Below are 16,745 nucleotides of genomic sequence, written 5' to 3' on the forward strand. Positions count from 1 at the left end.
GAATACTTTCTGGGATTCAGTAATTAAAGAATCTGTGGAGATACGCCTAGCGCGAAATCTTGTAAATCATGATGGCGGTTTTCAACTGGACAAGGCTTGGGACCCGGTGATCTCTCTAATTTCCTCTGAGAGAAGACATTTTATTCATAATGACACGTTTGGCGACATGTGACGTCTGTTTTTAGCAACGCAGGTGCGCATTCCGACAGAGGGCGGACATGTAGTTTTCACCTTTACGAATGCGCCTGCATGCTACAGATAGAACAGTAGCTCCAGAGGGCGCGGATTTCGATAGAGGACACTCCCGTGACAGAGGCCAATGCGCATTCGTTTTCGTGCCAATTTTTTGCTATAAAGCTGACTCCGGGAACTTGCAGTCTCCAGTGACGGACACTCACCTGAAGATGGCTGGACGATTGCCAACCGAAATATCGTAGCAAGAAGTCTACATGATGCAGCTGCAATCCCAAAATCTCATCGATCATTCAATACGCCAGGAAAACTTCAAGAATCACAATTAAACATCTGTCAGTGGATTACCAGCGCATCTGGAACGATGGCAAATTGCCGTCGGAATGGCGTGAAAGTATCATCGTTCCAGTGCTAAAGCCTTGTAAGAACCCACTATATGTGGATAACTATCGCCCTATGAGCCTCACCAATATTCTGTCCAAGCTGCTTGAACATATGGTGAGCCGGCAGTTGTGTTGGGTCCTTGAGTCTCGTGGACAACTTGTTCACCTGGGGTCTGCCGTTCGATTGGCCGTTTCCCAGCAACAACACCTTATTGCCATCTTTTTTGACATGATAAAGGCCTACGATACCACTTGGTGACATATCTTCGCTACTCTGCATGAGTGTGGTCTCAAGAACCTGCTCTCGATTGTTATACAGAACTTCTTGTCGCTCCACACTTTCAGAGTTCGCGTCGGTGCTTCTCACAGTGCACTCCATATACAAGAGAATTGGGTCCCGCAGGGCTCTGTCGTGTGTCCCACTCATTTTAATTGCTGTTAATGGTCTTGTACTAGCAGTTGGATCCTCAATACCTCCCCTCAAATAGGCTGATGTTTTTCTCTTTCCTTCTGCTCCCCTTCTATTGGTGTGGCTGAACGCCGGCCTGAGGGAGCCATACAAAAGGCGCAGTCATGGGCTCTCACTCATGGCTTTCAATATTTGGTCACCAAGACTTGTCATGCACTTCTGTCATCGTCATATGTCCACCCCCATCCAGAACTTTACCTCAATGACCAACTACTCTATGTAGTGGAGACTTACCGCTTTTTGGGACTTGTCGCCGATGCTCACGTAACTTGGTTTCACTATCTCCATCAGTTTAAGGAAAAGTTTTGGCGGCATTTTAATATTATTCGATGCCTGAGCCACACCGACTGGGGTTCTGATTGCTCTACACTGCTGCAGGTGTACAAAACCCTCCAGCAGTCCAGTCTGGACTATTCCAAATTACCGTCTTCTTTTCCCTAACACAATGATCCATCTCCCGCAATGGCGGACCAGAACAGGGAATTTCCTTGCAGTTTGTGTCCGGTTGCTTCTTACTGAACTTGACACTTTCCCTCTACCACCTTTCTTGCATGTCCACTTATGTATACCTCCATTGTCCATGTCTGGACCTATTGCAAGGCCCAAAAGGTTCAGTTCCACCTGAGGCCCTCTGCCGGCAATTTTTCTCTATTCTTTGTGAGTTCCAGGGCTCAGAAATCGTCTACACCAACCAATCAATGGTCGACAGTCTTGTTGCCTTCACTTATGCTCATGTTGGACATATTGAACAGTGCTCCTTGCCATATGGCTGCAATGTTTTCACTGCAGAATTGGTAGCCATCTGTCGCACTCTTGAGAATATCTGCTCCTGTCCTGGTGAGTCCTTCGTCATCTTAAGTGTCTCCTTAAGCCTACAAGCTCTCAACCCGTGCTTTCCTTGCCATCAATTGGTAGTGACTATCCAGGAGTCTCTTTATGTCCTTGGCAACAGTGGACGTTCAGTAACCTTCATTTATACCCCAGGACATGTCGAGATCCTGGCCAATGAACTTTCTGACTGGCTGGTCAAACAAGCTACTGGTAAACCAACTCTGGAGATCGGCTTGCCGGAGACTGATCTTTGATTGGTCTTCTGCTGTGAAGTTTTTGAGATCTGGGATACTAAATGCTGCACCTTCAGTACACCAAATAAACTATGTGTTATCAAGGAGACAACAAATTTGTGGTGGTCATCCATGTGAGCCGCTCGCAGGGAGTATGTTGTCCTTTGCCAGCTCCACATGGGCCATACTTGGCTGACACATGGTCACCTCCGTTGCGAGGACCCACATAGGTGTTGCTGTGGCTCCCACATGACTGTCATCCACATCTTGTAGGACTGCCCAATTTTAGCTGCTCTACAGCAGACTTTTAACCTTTCTGCCACACTGCCAGTGGTGGTGGGAGACAGTGCCTCAATGGCTGAAGTTGTTTTATATTTTATTTGTGGGGGGTATCACACAATCTCTCCCGGGCCTCCACCCTACATCCATCTTAACTCTTCCTCGCTGTTTCTTTGCTGTTTGTTCACCTTGGTGTTCACCTTTTCCCTGTCTGTGTTCCTCTAGCCTTGTCTCTCAAGCTTGAGATTTTAGTGTGTTGCATGATGGCTGCTTGTTCTTTTTTTACTGCTGCGATCAGCCAGCCCAGGTCATCTGCTGTATTCTTTTAATACCTTCCATTACTTTCTCCTTTTAGTGTACATTCTCCCCTTTCTGTTAGCTTCCGTCGTTTTGTCTTTCAGTGTCATTCGAAGTTCGTTTTACGCCTTTTACTTTCCCCAACTCCTTTTAGGACTGTTTTTAAGTTGAGACGTATTTTTTGTAGTTAACATTAAGGCATTTTATCTGGTCAGCTGTAACGATATTGGATAGGAATACTCGGTGAGCAGCAGGTAATGACCCTGCAGTTTGGCCCCTTTACTCCCAAGACCAACCAACCAAGAAGGTAGATTTTTTAGAATGCGTGATTGGAAGAAGTGTGACAGGGGAAGCCCTAAACACAAAGCTGGATAGCTGGTTTTGTCAAATCAGCAGACTGTAGCACTTGATGCTTGGTTATTGGTTGTTCCTTTTAGCAAAAGGCATCTCAGGTGCTGGCAGCAAATTAACCCTTTGGAATGACAAGCTCCCAACTAAGACATTTCATGTAAATTGATGTCGAAGTTTTGTTAACTCATTATTCAGTCATCACTCTACCTGCAATAGTGTTTTCTTGATATAGTAGAAGGTAGTGCGTGTCAGAATGGGCTGTAAAGAACCTTTACAAAAACAGTAACAAAAGTGCAACATAACTGTGTTAACTTTCCCCCTACCTCATTCTTTGTAAAACTGCTACTGAAAAGTACGAGAAATGAGTATGTGTTTGTGCTATTAAGCATATCGTGCATTTTCATTGGTTGTCTGCCTCTACAGTTGTTTCTTCAGTCACTTAAACCCTATTGTTTGTGTCGGGATGATAAGGTTTGGTTAGTGAAAGGTAATAATGATATAAATATTCAACTTTATCATTACTTACAAGAAAAATAATTGAATACTAAAAAGAAAAAAGTGTCTGTTTAAATTTCAATACAATGAAGTTAGCCCATGTATCATTTTTTCATAAAGAAATGTAATCCCATGAAAGCTTAGTAATAATCTTGATCCATAGGAGGCAAGTACTTCAGCATGTCACTGATATTTTTCTTCTTTTCTTCTGATAGTAACGGTTTAGTGTTGTTCAGTTCTTTGGCTTAATTGACTGTACATTCAATTCTGTACATTAATTATCCTCAGAAATTAAAGTTGTGCTCTTTGATTGTGCCCCTCCTTGGCAAAATTTAAAGTTGACAGTTTCCACAATCTTTTAAATGAATCATATTTTGTATGAAATATGTGCTGGGCCTTGTGTAAATTCCAATGATGTTCTTGTGCAAATATGAGAACTTGAAAATTAAATTTCTTCAACATTGATCCAAAGTCATAAAAATTTGCATTTCAGAGCTGTAGTGGTTAAAGAGGAATTTTGCGATCGATACTTTTCAATAATCGTTGGAATCCAACGGGGGAAAACTCATTTTTTCCAGTGGACTGTGTGCACTTTGTCTTCTGAATGTGTGAATGTCCAGGCACCAACTACAACATTATAATTTTATTCACATGAGGATTTTGGGGAAATTCAAAACAGCATAGGGAATAAAAGAATTTTGTTTCTGGGGAATGTAGGAATTGCTCCATGTGATCAGCTCAATAATATTGTGTTCGTAATTTACCTTGTCTGGAATGGATTTAAAGGTGCCTGCAAGGTTATTTCAAAATCTGCCAGACAATTCTTCTGTCTGCAGGGCTTAAGATACAGTTTTACTGCATGAATTATGAGTTGTTAAATCATATAAATTTAATTTTCTTTTGTAAAATATATACTGACTTCTCCTCTTGGGCATGAGATTACATACTGCAGGTCAAAGCAAAGCAATGGGGCAGACTTCTGTTTCCTGTGCTCATCTGTGTGTGTTCCCAATTCTTCTTTTTCTTTAATATGTTTCAAAGTAATTTTCTTTTAAACATTCAGTGAATGTGTTGTATGTTTTTGACACTTTGCATTCTTCACATAGGTAGCAACGATTAGATTTTCTCTCATTGATTCCTAAACTGAATTTCATGACAAAAATATGCCTATACATACTGTACTTGACTGGTGTTTTAACTTCTTAACATTTATCTTTATAAAGGCAGTACATTTTAAAAAGAGATAAACTTGAATCAAAGTATTTTTTTGCTTTTTGAACTCTGCAGTAGTGACTCTTCAACTGGAAAAAATTTATATGCTGCTTTAACTATTGTTTTTCAACCTCACCAAGCTTCCTGGAACTGTTCTGATTGATACCTGTGTTGTCACATGGTGGTGTGTTACTAGCAGGAGCTATATTTTTATGAACATGGTATACGACCCCCCCCTTTTTGTTACCTGGATTTTTTTCTCATTGAAGATTAAAAAATTATTTGAAACTAAATGTTTTATAAGTCATTCTAGTATTCTTCATTTTTGGATGCACAGTTATACTTCACTCAGTATAATTGCGTAAAAAGTGGTATTTCTTGTTGTGACTTAACTAATAATAACTACAAAATAATGTTTTCATATCAATTTATTCAGTTCTTGCTCTGCACTTGAATTTGCACATGTTTATGCAACCTTTCAGTGTTGGTGCTTTTTGCTGGAACACTTTGACCTCTCCAACTTGGTTATGTTTTCTTTTTATCAATGATTTCCATGACTGCATGTCAGTAAATGCTTTCTTCTCTTTGTGTTTGTGTTTTTGTCTCCTTGAGTTTGTCCCATAACAAAACAAATTAATTTCATAGCATGTATTTACATTTGGAACTTACCTGGAAGCACATGCATATAGTTGGTGTAGGTGGAGCAATCAAGACTGCGTTCAACATCTGAATTTTCTGGATTGGGTGGTGAGCTGGAACCTTCTATTTATTCAGCTATCGAGTCATTAATTGCATCCATGATTATTTAATATGAACACCACACAAACAATAAACCAGAGCAGCAATGCCCTAACAATTCATGAACAATAGAAACAATGTCGGATTTATAAAATGATGGTCCTAAAATCACTCACTAGAGCACATTCATATGACAAGGTTCCAAATGAGCTCTAGGAACTGTCATTCTTAACTAAAATTTATCTGTAGAAACACTCTGTTCTATCTGTTAAATAGAACCTTGACATCTAAACGAATCAAACAAAGTGATATCAGTTGGAATTTCAGCATTATTGCAACTCGGCTACTTCTCCACAGATTGCCGCATGCACACAGTCTATGTGTAGCAGAAGTCGGATAGAACCTTATCACACTAACAACTCATTTTCTTTGAATTTGTCAGTTGAAACTTTATCATTCCAAAGGGTCGAAATGTCAGTGGGGGTGTGTGGAGACACTTCAGAGAATTTGTTTGAAGTACACACCAATCTTTTTGCACAACAGATGCTAAAGGTTATCTCTGGTGACCGTGCACTACCATTTGCTATAACAGGTGTTTTATATTAGGGCTCACCTATTAATAACTATTTATGTAGTTAACATTAAGGCATTTTATCTGGTCAGCTGTAATGATATTGGATAGGAATACTCGGTGAGCAGCAGGTAATGATCAAGTGAAAATGCAGGTCTGGGCACCCCCATCATTGTTGTTGTACTGAATTAGAGCATTTAGTACCCCCACACCTGACTTACGGATCTTGCCCATTGAATGGAAAATTTTCATGAAGGTTAAATGACCAAAGATCAGATATGCTGACATGGACTATAGTGGTAACCATAAAAAACATTCTGCATCAAAGCTCGTTATCTCCCTGAATGTAGTGAACAATTCATGCTCAAATGATCCTACTTTAAGTGAGATTTCTGTGGTTATTTCTTCATTGGTATTCACCTCATACATGTCACAAGTGTTTCGAGCTGCCTCCATGGTTGTCACCCTTTTATTGAATAGAAAGTGAATCAAATGTTGCAAACGTTAGACTATTTACTTTTGATGTTCTGTTTTGTAACACTTATGTAATACTCCTTGTAACCTTCAAATGTGTGACTTTCATTGTATCTCTGCAAGAATAATACTAGAATCACAAATAAAAATAACTACTGATAAATATAATTATTAATAACAAAACAAGAACATCAAGAATCTGTGCAGTAACCTATTTCTTCAGGTAAATTTTGCCCACAGTTGTAGATTACATACTTCAATATTCAGGTCACAGCACTGTTGTTACTGCATGGTATTCAGGTAATTTAGCATGTATATTTATCACTCAAAATCAAATAAATATTGAATATCTATACATTTGCCAATGCGAATGTGGAAATACACTGTGGATCGTTGGTGCAAGACACAAAATTTCGCAACACCCTGTGTGGGCACTAGCTGGTGTCAGGTGGTCAGTGGCCACTGGCAGACATCAACTACATCGAGAGGGATATGTACAGTCAGTTGTAGGCACTTTCGTGGAAATCGTTTGTAATAGTAACAATATAGTACAGGTACCATTTGTAACTGTAATTGTGATCTTCAACATTTTATTGTTCTGAATAGTTAAGATCTCATTCTCTGTTCTTTACAGTGGTTATTGGCAATCTCAAAATCTTCATAAAAGATTCACAGTATTGTTGTCCAGAAACTAAATGTCAGAAGCGATATCAGAAACAGAAATCTTTTATGGTAAGTCATATTTAATCTTATAATAAGGTAAATCTGTTATACTGTTTTCTGTGACATTTGTATAATGTTTTATTCAAATCAATTTCTGAGATGTAGTTAAAAAAAAAAAACTCAAGTTTTTTTAATAGCTGTAATGAAAAATTGCTAGAGATGACAGGAAATTGTGTCGATTGACATATTGTTTGTCCTGTCTGATGTAAACTATAAATGTATTTTCTTTTAGTCATCTACTGATGCCTTTTTTTCTGTGATCTACATGGCTATAATGACTCATTTAATAACTATGTATTTTTCACACACATTGATCTACAGGGCATACAGAGGTAAAGTGCTGGACTACCAATCAGAAAATTTACTGCAACTGGGAAAACATGAACTACCAAGTGAAAATCATCTACAGTGGTTTGATCTATTGCACATTTCATGAGGTTTCCAATATAGTAAGATCATTTTTATTTCGAAGCCAGGCTGTTCCTTTTGTGGTACCAAAAGAGCCATTGGAGAAAGGAATAGTTTTTTTAAGAATAATTATTACATGTGGTGGAATGAAGGAGAGACATTCCAGAAACTCATATTACGATGATTAAATGGCACAGGACTCCACAGTTGTTAAAATCTCACACTAGAAATGGAGGCAGAAACAAAATGAACAGAGTTTGTTGGTTGAGTAGAATGTTATTTTCTCACACATAACATGATATTTAAAGATAGCGCTTCTGGTTTTTTTGAAGAAAAGGACGAACATTACACTGGAGAAAGATCAAATTTGCAAATAACATGAAAGTCTGAATATGTAAATAGAACTAAGAAAAGAAAGGAGACATGGAAAGTGTTGCTCAAATTGTTGCATGGGAAGGTGATTGGGTCCAATTGAGAAAGAAAATTGTGCAAAAGGGCCATAGTATAATCTAGTTGATGATAATCATCTCTCTCTCTCTCTCTCTCTCTCTCTCTCTCTCTCTCTCTCTCTCTCTCTCTCTCTGTGTTTTTTTTTTAGTGGCTCCCTGTGAAATGGATGAAGCAATGGAGATCAAAAACATATAGCTTCAAGCAAATTGTTATAGAGTAATGCAGAAAGAAAGTGAGGTAAAGGAGAAAAACGATTACCATTTAATAATGTGTCATTGACTTTGTGGTCATAAGAGAGACTGGAGTGCAGCAGTGAACAATCTTTTGTAGTACTCATTTTTCATTATATTGGATAATTTTCTAATTTGTCAACATTTGAATGGCGTGAATGCCTTTTTTCTCGTAGTTTCAGTTTCTGCCACAATAGTTGATTGAAGTTGGCACATTAACAGCTTAGGTCCTAAGCTGTAAACTGTGAATCTAGACTGGAAACCATAATTGTTTTTACATATAGTAAGGAAAGTTCTGGCAGAAGTGTAAATAGTTTGGAGTAAAGGAGAAAACACACACACACACACACACACACACACACACACACACCCCCATGTGCACCTACGCACCTACATTGTGCTGGCTGGACACACAGTGTCAGAAAAGCAGTTTGGCAGGTGGACGAGGATGGGGATTTTGGTGGGTGGGGTGGGTGGAGGGAGAAAGAGGTGGGAAGCTGGCAGAGAGGGCATGTGATAATATGGCACAGGAAATCTGTCTGCAGATTAGGTTTGGAGAGTAGAGCCTGTCTGTGAAGGCATACATGAGACCTTCAGCACACAGCACAAGGGAATTCTCAACACTGCAGATATGTCTTCCACAGGTGGTGCAGCTGTATGAGAGTGATTTTTTGGTGCGGAAGGGGAGACGCCAGTTCAAATGCAGGTGGTTAATGGGTTTAACATACGCAGAGATATAAATGAAGCCATCGAGAGATGGAGATCAACGTCCAGAAAAGTGGAACAGTTGTTTCAGGAGGACCAAGTGAAGCATATGGAAGAGAAAGTGTTCAGGTTGTGGGGGAATGATTATTTGATATCTTTGCCCTGCGACCAGATCATGAGCAAAACAAAACCTTTGAGAGGCTGGGAAGGTTTCCTCTAGATGCTTTATAAACAGTTTGGCATAAGAGGGTGCTACACTGGTGCCCATGACTGTGCTGCTGATTTTTTAATATACCTTCCCATCACCAAAGAAATAGTTGTGCGCGATTATATGATTGGTATGGTGTTTGAGTAGTGTTTGATAGTGGGAAGGCCTTGGGGAGGAGGGATATTGGTGTACAGGGATTTAACATGAACAATGATAAGTATGTATCCAGGTGCTAATGGAGTTTCAATGATAGAGAGTTAGAGAAGAAAGTAGTTGGTATCTTTGATATGGCAGGCTGGGCTTTGGGCAATCGGTAGGAAGTGTTGGTCAAAAAGAGCGGAGATTCTTTCAGTGAAAGCACAATAACTAGCTACCATGAGGTGTCCAATGTTGGGTTTGTGGATTTTGAGAATAATGTAGAAGGTGGCTGTACAGGGGAACATTGGGATTAGGGGGAGAGAGAGAGAGAGAGAGAGAGAGAGAGAGAGAGAGAGAGAGAGAACCTTCTCCAGTGGGGTCACAGGCTTATTCAATCATATCAGAAGCAGGGCCATCTGTGAAGGAAGTTATGTTATATACCAGCTCTGATGTAATTACTGCTCAGCATTTTACGTGGGCATGGTCGCCAACCAGCTGTCCACCAGAATGAAGTGACACTGAATGATATTTGTACTGATATAAAACAAAGTATTTTACTGAAGAATATTTTAATTGCAGTGATGAAGTAGCATTGATTAATGAAATAAATATATATAAACACAAAATGCTGTTGAAGTAAATAATTGTTAAGGTATCGCAGAAAATGTCGAGAAGTGTGTGCATATTCCCCTGTTCGTGTGACTGAATGAATTTTTTCCCATATCTATTGTTTATGTCAACTTTATTGTCAGAGTGTTAAATGTAGTTAAGTTATAACATTACATACCTGTCATGTATCCTACAATTTCTTTGAACTCCAACTTATGTACACTAATGCCTTTTCAGTATGACCATTACACATTTACCTTACTAGATAATAAAAAGAATCTGTGGTACATAAGGACAAATGGAAAATTAATGTTCTATTGTGTTTTGAGATGTAGTTTGGCTTTTGCTATTTGTATTGGCAGATATTCTACTTTGACACCAAAGTATTTCTTTTCTCAAAAAGAAACTTGATAAATAATTAGAAATTTACTATGCATGTTGGAAATAATGTCATGAAATTACTACATTCTGTGTCCAGGAGTACATCAATAGTTTGACTACAACAGTTTGAGGGAATGGAGAATCTCTCTGAATAACAGACCGAAGACTGGGATCAGTCAGAATTGTCATTTACTATCAACCCCTCTCTCTCTCTCTCTCTCTCTCTCTCTCTCTCTCTCTCTCTCTCTCTCTCTGAACTGTACTAATGTATGATTTCTACATGAAAAACATTTTGAATAGTTTAAAACATACAACTTTCTTATTGATCGAACATCTGTTTCACAATTTTTTTTAAAAAAAAAAGGGGGGGGGGGGGGCAAACTTCCGTACAATCCTGATTGTCTATGGATGGATAAATAAATAAATAAATAAATAAACAAACAAACTGCCAAATTGTGCCCAGGAACAAAAGTTGACCACCCAGTGGCACAACACGCTGCCAAGCACAACGTGCACTAGTTAAATGACTGCTTCGCAGCCCGTGCCATCTGAATCCTTTCCTACAGCTCCAGGTTTTCTGAGCTGCTTAGATTGGAGTTTTCCTTGCAACATGTCCTTCGTATCCAACAGATTCCCCTGCTCTCTCCTCCTCTCACAATCATGCGCCCACGTTGCCATCATTGTGTGCTGCACCTCCCTGTCTTTGGTACACTTGGGTCACATGACAGCCCATGCACCTACCACGCCTTCCTACCACATTTTTAAACTGTGCACCTGCTGCCTGCCTCCAAGCTGCTATCTATCTGCCCCCCCCCCTGCCCCCCCCCCCCCACACACACACACACACACACACACACACACACACACACACACACACACACACTTCTTCTGCCTCTATCTCCTTCTACCCACCCGACCCAACATAACCTTCACCCCAGTCTACCTGCTGAACTCAGGGTGTATACGACCCGGGACAACCGGGAAATCCCGGAAAAACCCGGGATTTTTTTCATCCGGGAGAAAACCGGGAAAAACCTGGGAATTTTTCGGAATTCCGGGAATTTTTCATTGTTTTAGCTTTCAATTGAATTTTTTGTAATTTTGACTGCAGAATTGATTCTCTAGTAAAGAATGTTATTGTATCCTGCTACTGGAGAATGATACTGCAGCAATAAAATACAAACGAGGGGGGCCGGCCAGAGTGGCCGAGCGGTTCTAGGCGCTTCAGTCTGGAACCACGCGACCGCTACGGTCGCTGGTTCGAATCCTGCCTCGGGCATGGCTGTGTGTGATGTCCTTAGTTTAGTTAGGTTTAAGTAGTTCTAAGTTCTAGGGGACTGATGACCACAGCACTTAAGTCCCATAGTGCTCAGAGCCATTTGAACCATTTTATAAATGGTTTAGTGGCAAAGGAAATGTGCAATTTACAACAACAAAACACCGTGCACCCACAAGCGTCTGCAAATAGCAAAAATATGTCAAAGGCCGTAGGGTGCAGACTGTAATTCTTTGTAACAATAAACTGCTTGCTATGAGCATGACGTCACAATTGTTCACATTAGATTCATTTGACCAATTGCTTGCGGTCTGTTGCGCATGTTCATTTGACTCGCGTATAAGCAGTACCTTCTCCCGCTACTTGAAGTTCGGCTGTTAGCTGTATCGGTAGTAGCAGCCAGAAGCAAACGAAAAAAAATTTTCTCGCACGCCTTAGCTACTAGATTCACGCTTGCACAGAGTTGTCTGAGTTGTAGTAGGGAGGGGTTTAACCTCCACGTGACCCGTGTTTACGTTTAGTGAGTTCGCTGCTTCTCTTTGTGTACAGGTCCCATGTCAAATGAAAACACAACAGATTTCTGTGGCCGGGAGCTATCAAGTGAATTAAAATACATTCACATAATTACGGAGGGCAGAAATATATTATTAATTTCAGTTTTCTGATTTTATTTTATTTCCAAGTTAGTAGCAGTCGAGCATTAATCACCTTGCAGAACGGTGAAGTTATTTTTGCAAGTTTGCTAAAGAAATTTGGCTTTATTAATCTTTTTGCTGAGGCAATCATTTTATTTGAAACGAAATGTTTCACACTACAGTATTGGCTAGTTCCAACTGTTCTCTGAATTTCAAGTGCACGTTATCATCTTCTGCCATATATGGCATTATGCCATAATAAAGAACCAAACATGAGATCGTAGAGTACTGGTACTCCAAGAAAATTTACATCCTAAAAACCACACTGCAAAGCTTAATATCAGATGGGACCTACTTCATTGTGAATCTGGAAAAAGCCAATTTGCACTTCAAGCCGAATTATGCATTTTAGTATGGTTTACAAAATTCCGATGCTCTTTGGAGTATGCTCTGATGCCGTTTCTTTTATGGTGTAATGTAAGCTCTCTTAGTACTTTATACACACGAACATGCGGGCTTCCTACACCACTGCAGTTGCACACGCACAATAATGCCTGTTTTCTGGCACTCTCTGGCAACTGGTAAATCGAACCTATTTCTAACAGTCTCCGGATAGTATTGCGAACGGTGGTTATAAAAGCATTACTTTCAAAGTAAATTTCTTTTTACGCAAGATGAATTATGTTACGTGTGAGAAAGTGGGATGGATATCTAGATCACAGAGCATTCAAAACTGAACAGTTTGAGGACCATCCAAGAATTTCGAGCCGAGACATTTATGTCAGAATTTTAAATTTACTGGCACATTTGTGTGATGTATCTTAAAGTATAACACACGCAAAAAAAAAAAAATCAATATTACATGTGAAAGCTTAGCTTCTGTTGTTGCCTGTTAATCATAGAGACCAATATTACGTGTGAAAGCTTAGCTTTTCTTGTAGATATACGGTACTGTGTACATTAATGTAAACCGTTAACTTTTCCTCTTGCATGTTCGCACTATGCAACCAGTGATCTTGCTATTGGCTGACAGTAACACATGTCCATGCTCTGAATAGCTGCTGTCATCGGCTGGCGAAATCTCGTGGCTTAAGATATGACTCGCTTACAAAAGGACATCGCAACCTCGGTTTCAACGCTCCGGAAACCAACGCGCTGTGTTTGGTGCAATTCGAATTTATACTTTCGTTACACGAAAATATGCAGCGTATATGTTGCTGCAAATCAAAGGTCTTTATATACCTAAAAACAAAGATGATGTGACTTACGAAACGAAAGCGCTGGCACGTTGATAGACACACAAACACACACACAAAATTCAAGCTTTCGCAACAAACTGTTGCCTCATCAGGAAAGAAGGAAGGAGGGGGAAGACGAAAGGATGTGGGTTTTAAGGGAGAGGGTAAGGAGTCATTCCAATCCCGGGAGCGGAAAGACTTACCTTAGGGGGAAAAAAGGACAGGTATACACTCGCACACACACCCATATCCATCCGCACATACACAGACACAAGCAGACATTTGTAAAGGCAAAGAGTTTGGGCAGAGATGTCAGTCGAGGTGGAAGTGCAGAGGCAAAGATGTTGTTGATTGACAGGTGAGGTATGAGTGGCGGCAACTTGAAATTAGCGGAGATTGAGGCCTGGTGGATAACGGGAAGAGAGGATATATTGAAGAGCAAGTTCCCATCTCCGGAGTTCGGATAGGTTGGTGTTAGTGGGAAGTATCCAGATAACCCGGACGGTGTAACACTGTGCCAAGATGTGCTGGCCGTGCACCAAGGCATGTTTAGCCACAGGGTGATCCTCATTACCAACAAACACTGTCTGCCTGTGTCCATTCATGCGAATGGACAGTTTGTTGCTGGTCATTCCCACATAGAATGCGTCACAGTGTAGGCAGGTCAGTTGGTAAATCACGTGGGTGCTTTCACACGTGGCTCTGCCTTGATCGTGTACACCTTCCGGGTTACAGGACTGGAGTAGGTGGTGGTGGGAGTGTGCATGGGACAGGTTTTACACCGGGGACGGTTACAAGGGTAGGAGCCAGAGGGTAAGGAAGGTGGTTTGGGGATTTCATAGGGATGAACTAAGAGGTTACGAAGGTTAGGTGGACGGCGGAAAGACACTCTTGGTGGAGTGGGGAGGATTTCATGAAGGATGGATCTCATTTCAGGGCAGGATTTGAGGAAGTTGTATCCCTGCTGGAGAGCCACATTCAGAGTCTGCTCCTTCCCTCTTTCCTGATGAGGCAACAGTTTGTTGCGAAAGCTTAAATTTTGTGTGTATGTTTGTGTTTGTTTGTGTGTCTATCGACGTGCCAGCGCTTTCGTTTGGTAAGTCACATCATCTTTGTTTTTACACACTCTCTCCAAAACTTCTCTGCCCCGTCTTTTTTTTCCGTGAAGTTCTACGCGATTGTATAAAACGATAACCATTCAAAGGATTGATAAGTTTTACAGTTCCGAGCGAAAATCTATGGAAAACTTACTGTCACTTAGCACAGAAAAAGTGTATTTTCGCCTGGGAAAAAGCATATTTTTTAAACGGGATATCCGGGAGAAATCCGGGTGTAATCCGGGAATTTTTTTTCCTTGTCCCCGTATACACCCTGTGAACTGCAATTCCAGTACTGTATCTCCAGCTGGTTCAACAATTCCAGTACTGTATGTCCATCCAGCATAATGCAGGTGTGTGTTTAAGATTTGTTGTAATACTTTGTTATTAATATACTCTCTGTTCAGAAAATACAGAACACCTTGAACAACTGGAGATAAGACGTTCATATTCATAGGACTTGTACATTAGTATGTTCTGTAGAAATAATTAGCATTTCAGTCACCTTGGTTTAGTGTGTACAAGACACAAATGACATCCTGTGCTATAACCATCCGTGCTGTATTCACCTCGCTCCAAAGCCCATCTGTGGTGGTTGGCAATGGGTCACAGCACTGCACCTGGTGATTCACCATATCCCACAGATTTTCAATTGGTGACAAGTCTTGTGATCCAGTGGGACAGGGCACGTATTTCTGCAGCAATGTGTGGACATGCATTGCCTTGCTGAAGAATGGTGTCTGGGGTGTTGTGCAGAAATGGAATGGCTATGGGTCGCAGGATTTTATTTATATAGGTCACACTGGTCACAGTGCCGTGGACATGCACCAGCTGTGATTTGTGGTTGTATCCAAAAGCACTACACACTATAAGACCTAGAGTTAGCACTGTATGTCTTGTGTGAATGCAGCCACTTTGATGCTGCTCCCTCATCTGTAGCAAACCAAAATGCAGCTGTCATTTTCAACCAAAAAGAACCTTGATTCATCCGAAAACACTATCCGATGCCATTCCCGTTTCTAGTGACATCGTTTCATATACCATTGCAGTTTCTGCACATTCGTCAAAGGTAGACAGAGAAGTGGATAATATGCGCGTAACCTATGCCGTAATAAACGGCAATGGACTGTCGCCCCTGATAGTGTAAGATGTGTTACACTGTTCCACAGTTGCACCAGAACAGAGGAGGACACAAATCTGTCCTGCAATGCCATTCATATGAGGTGTCGATCTTCAAGGGGGTGGTCTTGGCGGTGCAACCTAACCATCTCGTCATGTTCTACTGCCTTCTGTGAACAATTCAGCACACACCCATTGCACTGCTAAAACACTTCGTCCCACATGAACGGGATTTTCCCAGATGGATGCATCACTTTCCCACATGCCAATAATACGCCCTCTTTCGAACTTACAGATTTGACAGTACAGTTCGTGCATACATCTGCAAGTCATCCAACGCGTCTGCTCAAATCACACTAATCGATTACCTTCAGTTTATAGCGACAACAAGAGCCACAGGCACATTTTACCGGTAGGTGGTGTTCGCCACGATGTTGATGTTGACCTTAAACCCACGGGTCGACATGGTTCAGATGCTAATCATTTCTTCAGAACATACTAATCTACATGTCCTGTGAATATGAACATAATATCTCTAGTTGTGCAAGGTGTTCTGTTTTTTTTCTGAACATAAGTGTAGTGTGTACTTTTATAAAGTTACTTATATGGGACAAACAGATGAAAATGTGACAGATGGAAAAAAGTATTATTATTTCAAAAGTAATCTCAGCATAACTGATTATAAATTCACCACACTGTGAGATAAGATGGTCAGTGCCTTCATGGAAGAATGTTTGCAGTTGGCTATAGAGCCATGATTGTACCTGGACATGCACCTCTTCGTCTGAACCAAATCGACAGCCAGGACTGCAAAAATATGGAAATTGCATTGGGAGAGATGGGGACTATATGGAGGGTGTGTAAGGGCTTCTCGGCAAAACTTCTGCAGTGTAGCTGAAACAAACCGTAGCAACATGTGGGCTGGTGTTAACCTGCAACAGGATGATGCTTGCGTCAACATTGTTAGCCATTTGGAATTGATGACATGCTTCAGTTTTTGCTA

General features: G+C 40.7%; 1 protein-coding gene across 3 annotated transcripts in view; it reads left to right on the top strand.

Moving 5' to 3' along the window:
- LOC124554729 overlaps positions 1–16,745 on the top strand; it is a 284,948-nt gene that overhangs the window by 122,443 nt on the left and 145,760 nt on the right. For all 3 annotated transcript variants that reach the window (XM_047128375.1, XM_047128377.1, XM_047128376.1), the window contains exon 11: positions 7,160–7,257. In XM_047128375.1, the coding sequence (XP_046984331.1) occupies positions 7,160–7,257 (98 nt within the window). The remainder of the gene's footprint in view (positions 1–7,159; positions 7,258–16,745) is intronic.

Source organism: Schistocerca americana, chromosome X, assembly GCF_021461395.2.
Source record: "Schistocerca americana isolate TAMUIC-IGC-003095 chromosome X, iqSchAmer2.1, whole genome shotgun sequence".
In the NCBI taxonomy this organism is placed as follows: Eukaryota; Metazoa; Arthropoda; class Insecta; order Orthoptera; family Acrididae; genus Schistocerca; species Schistocerca americana.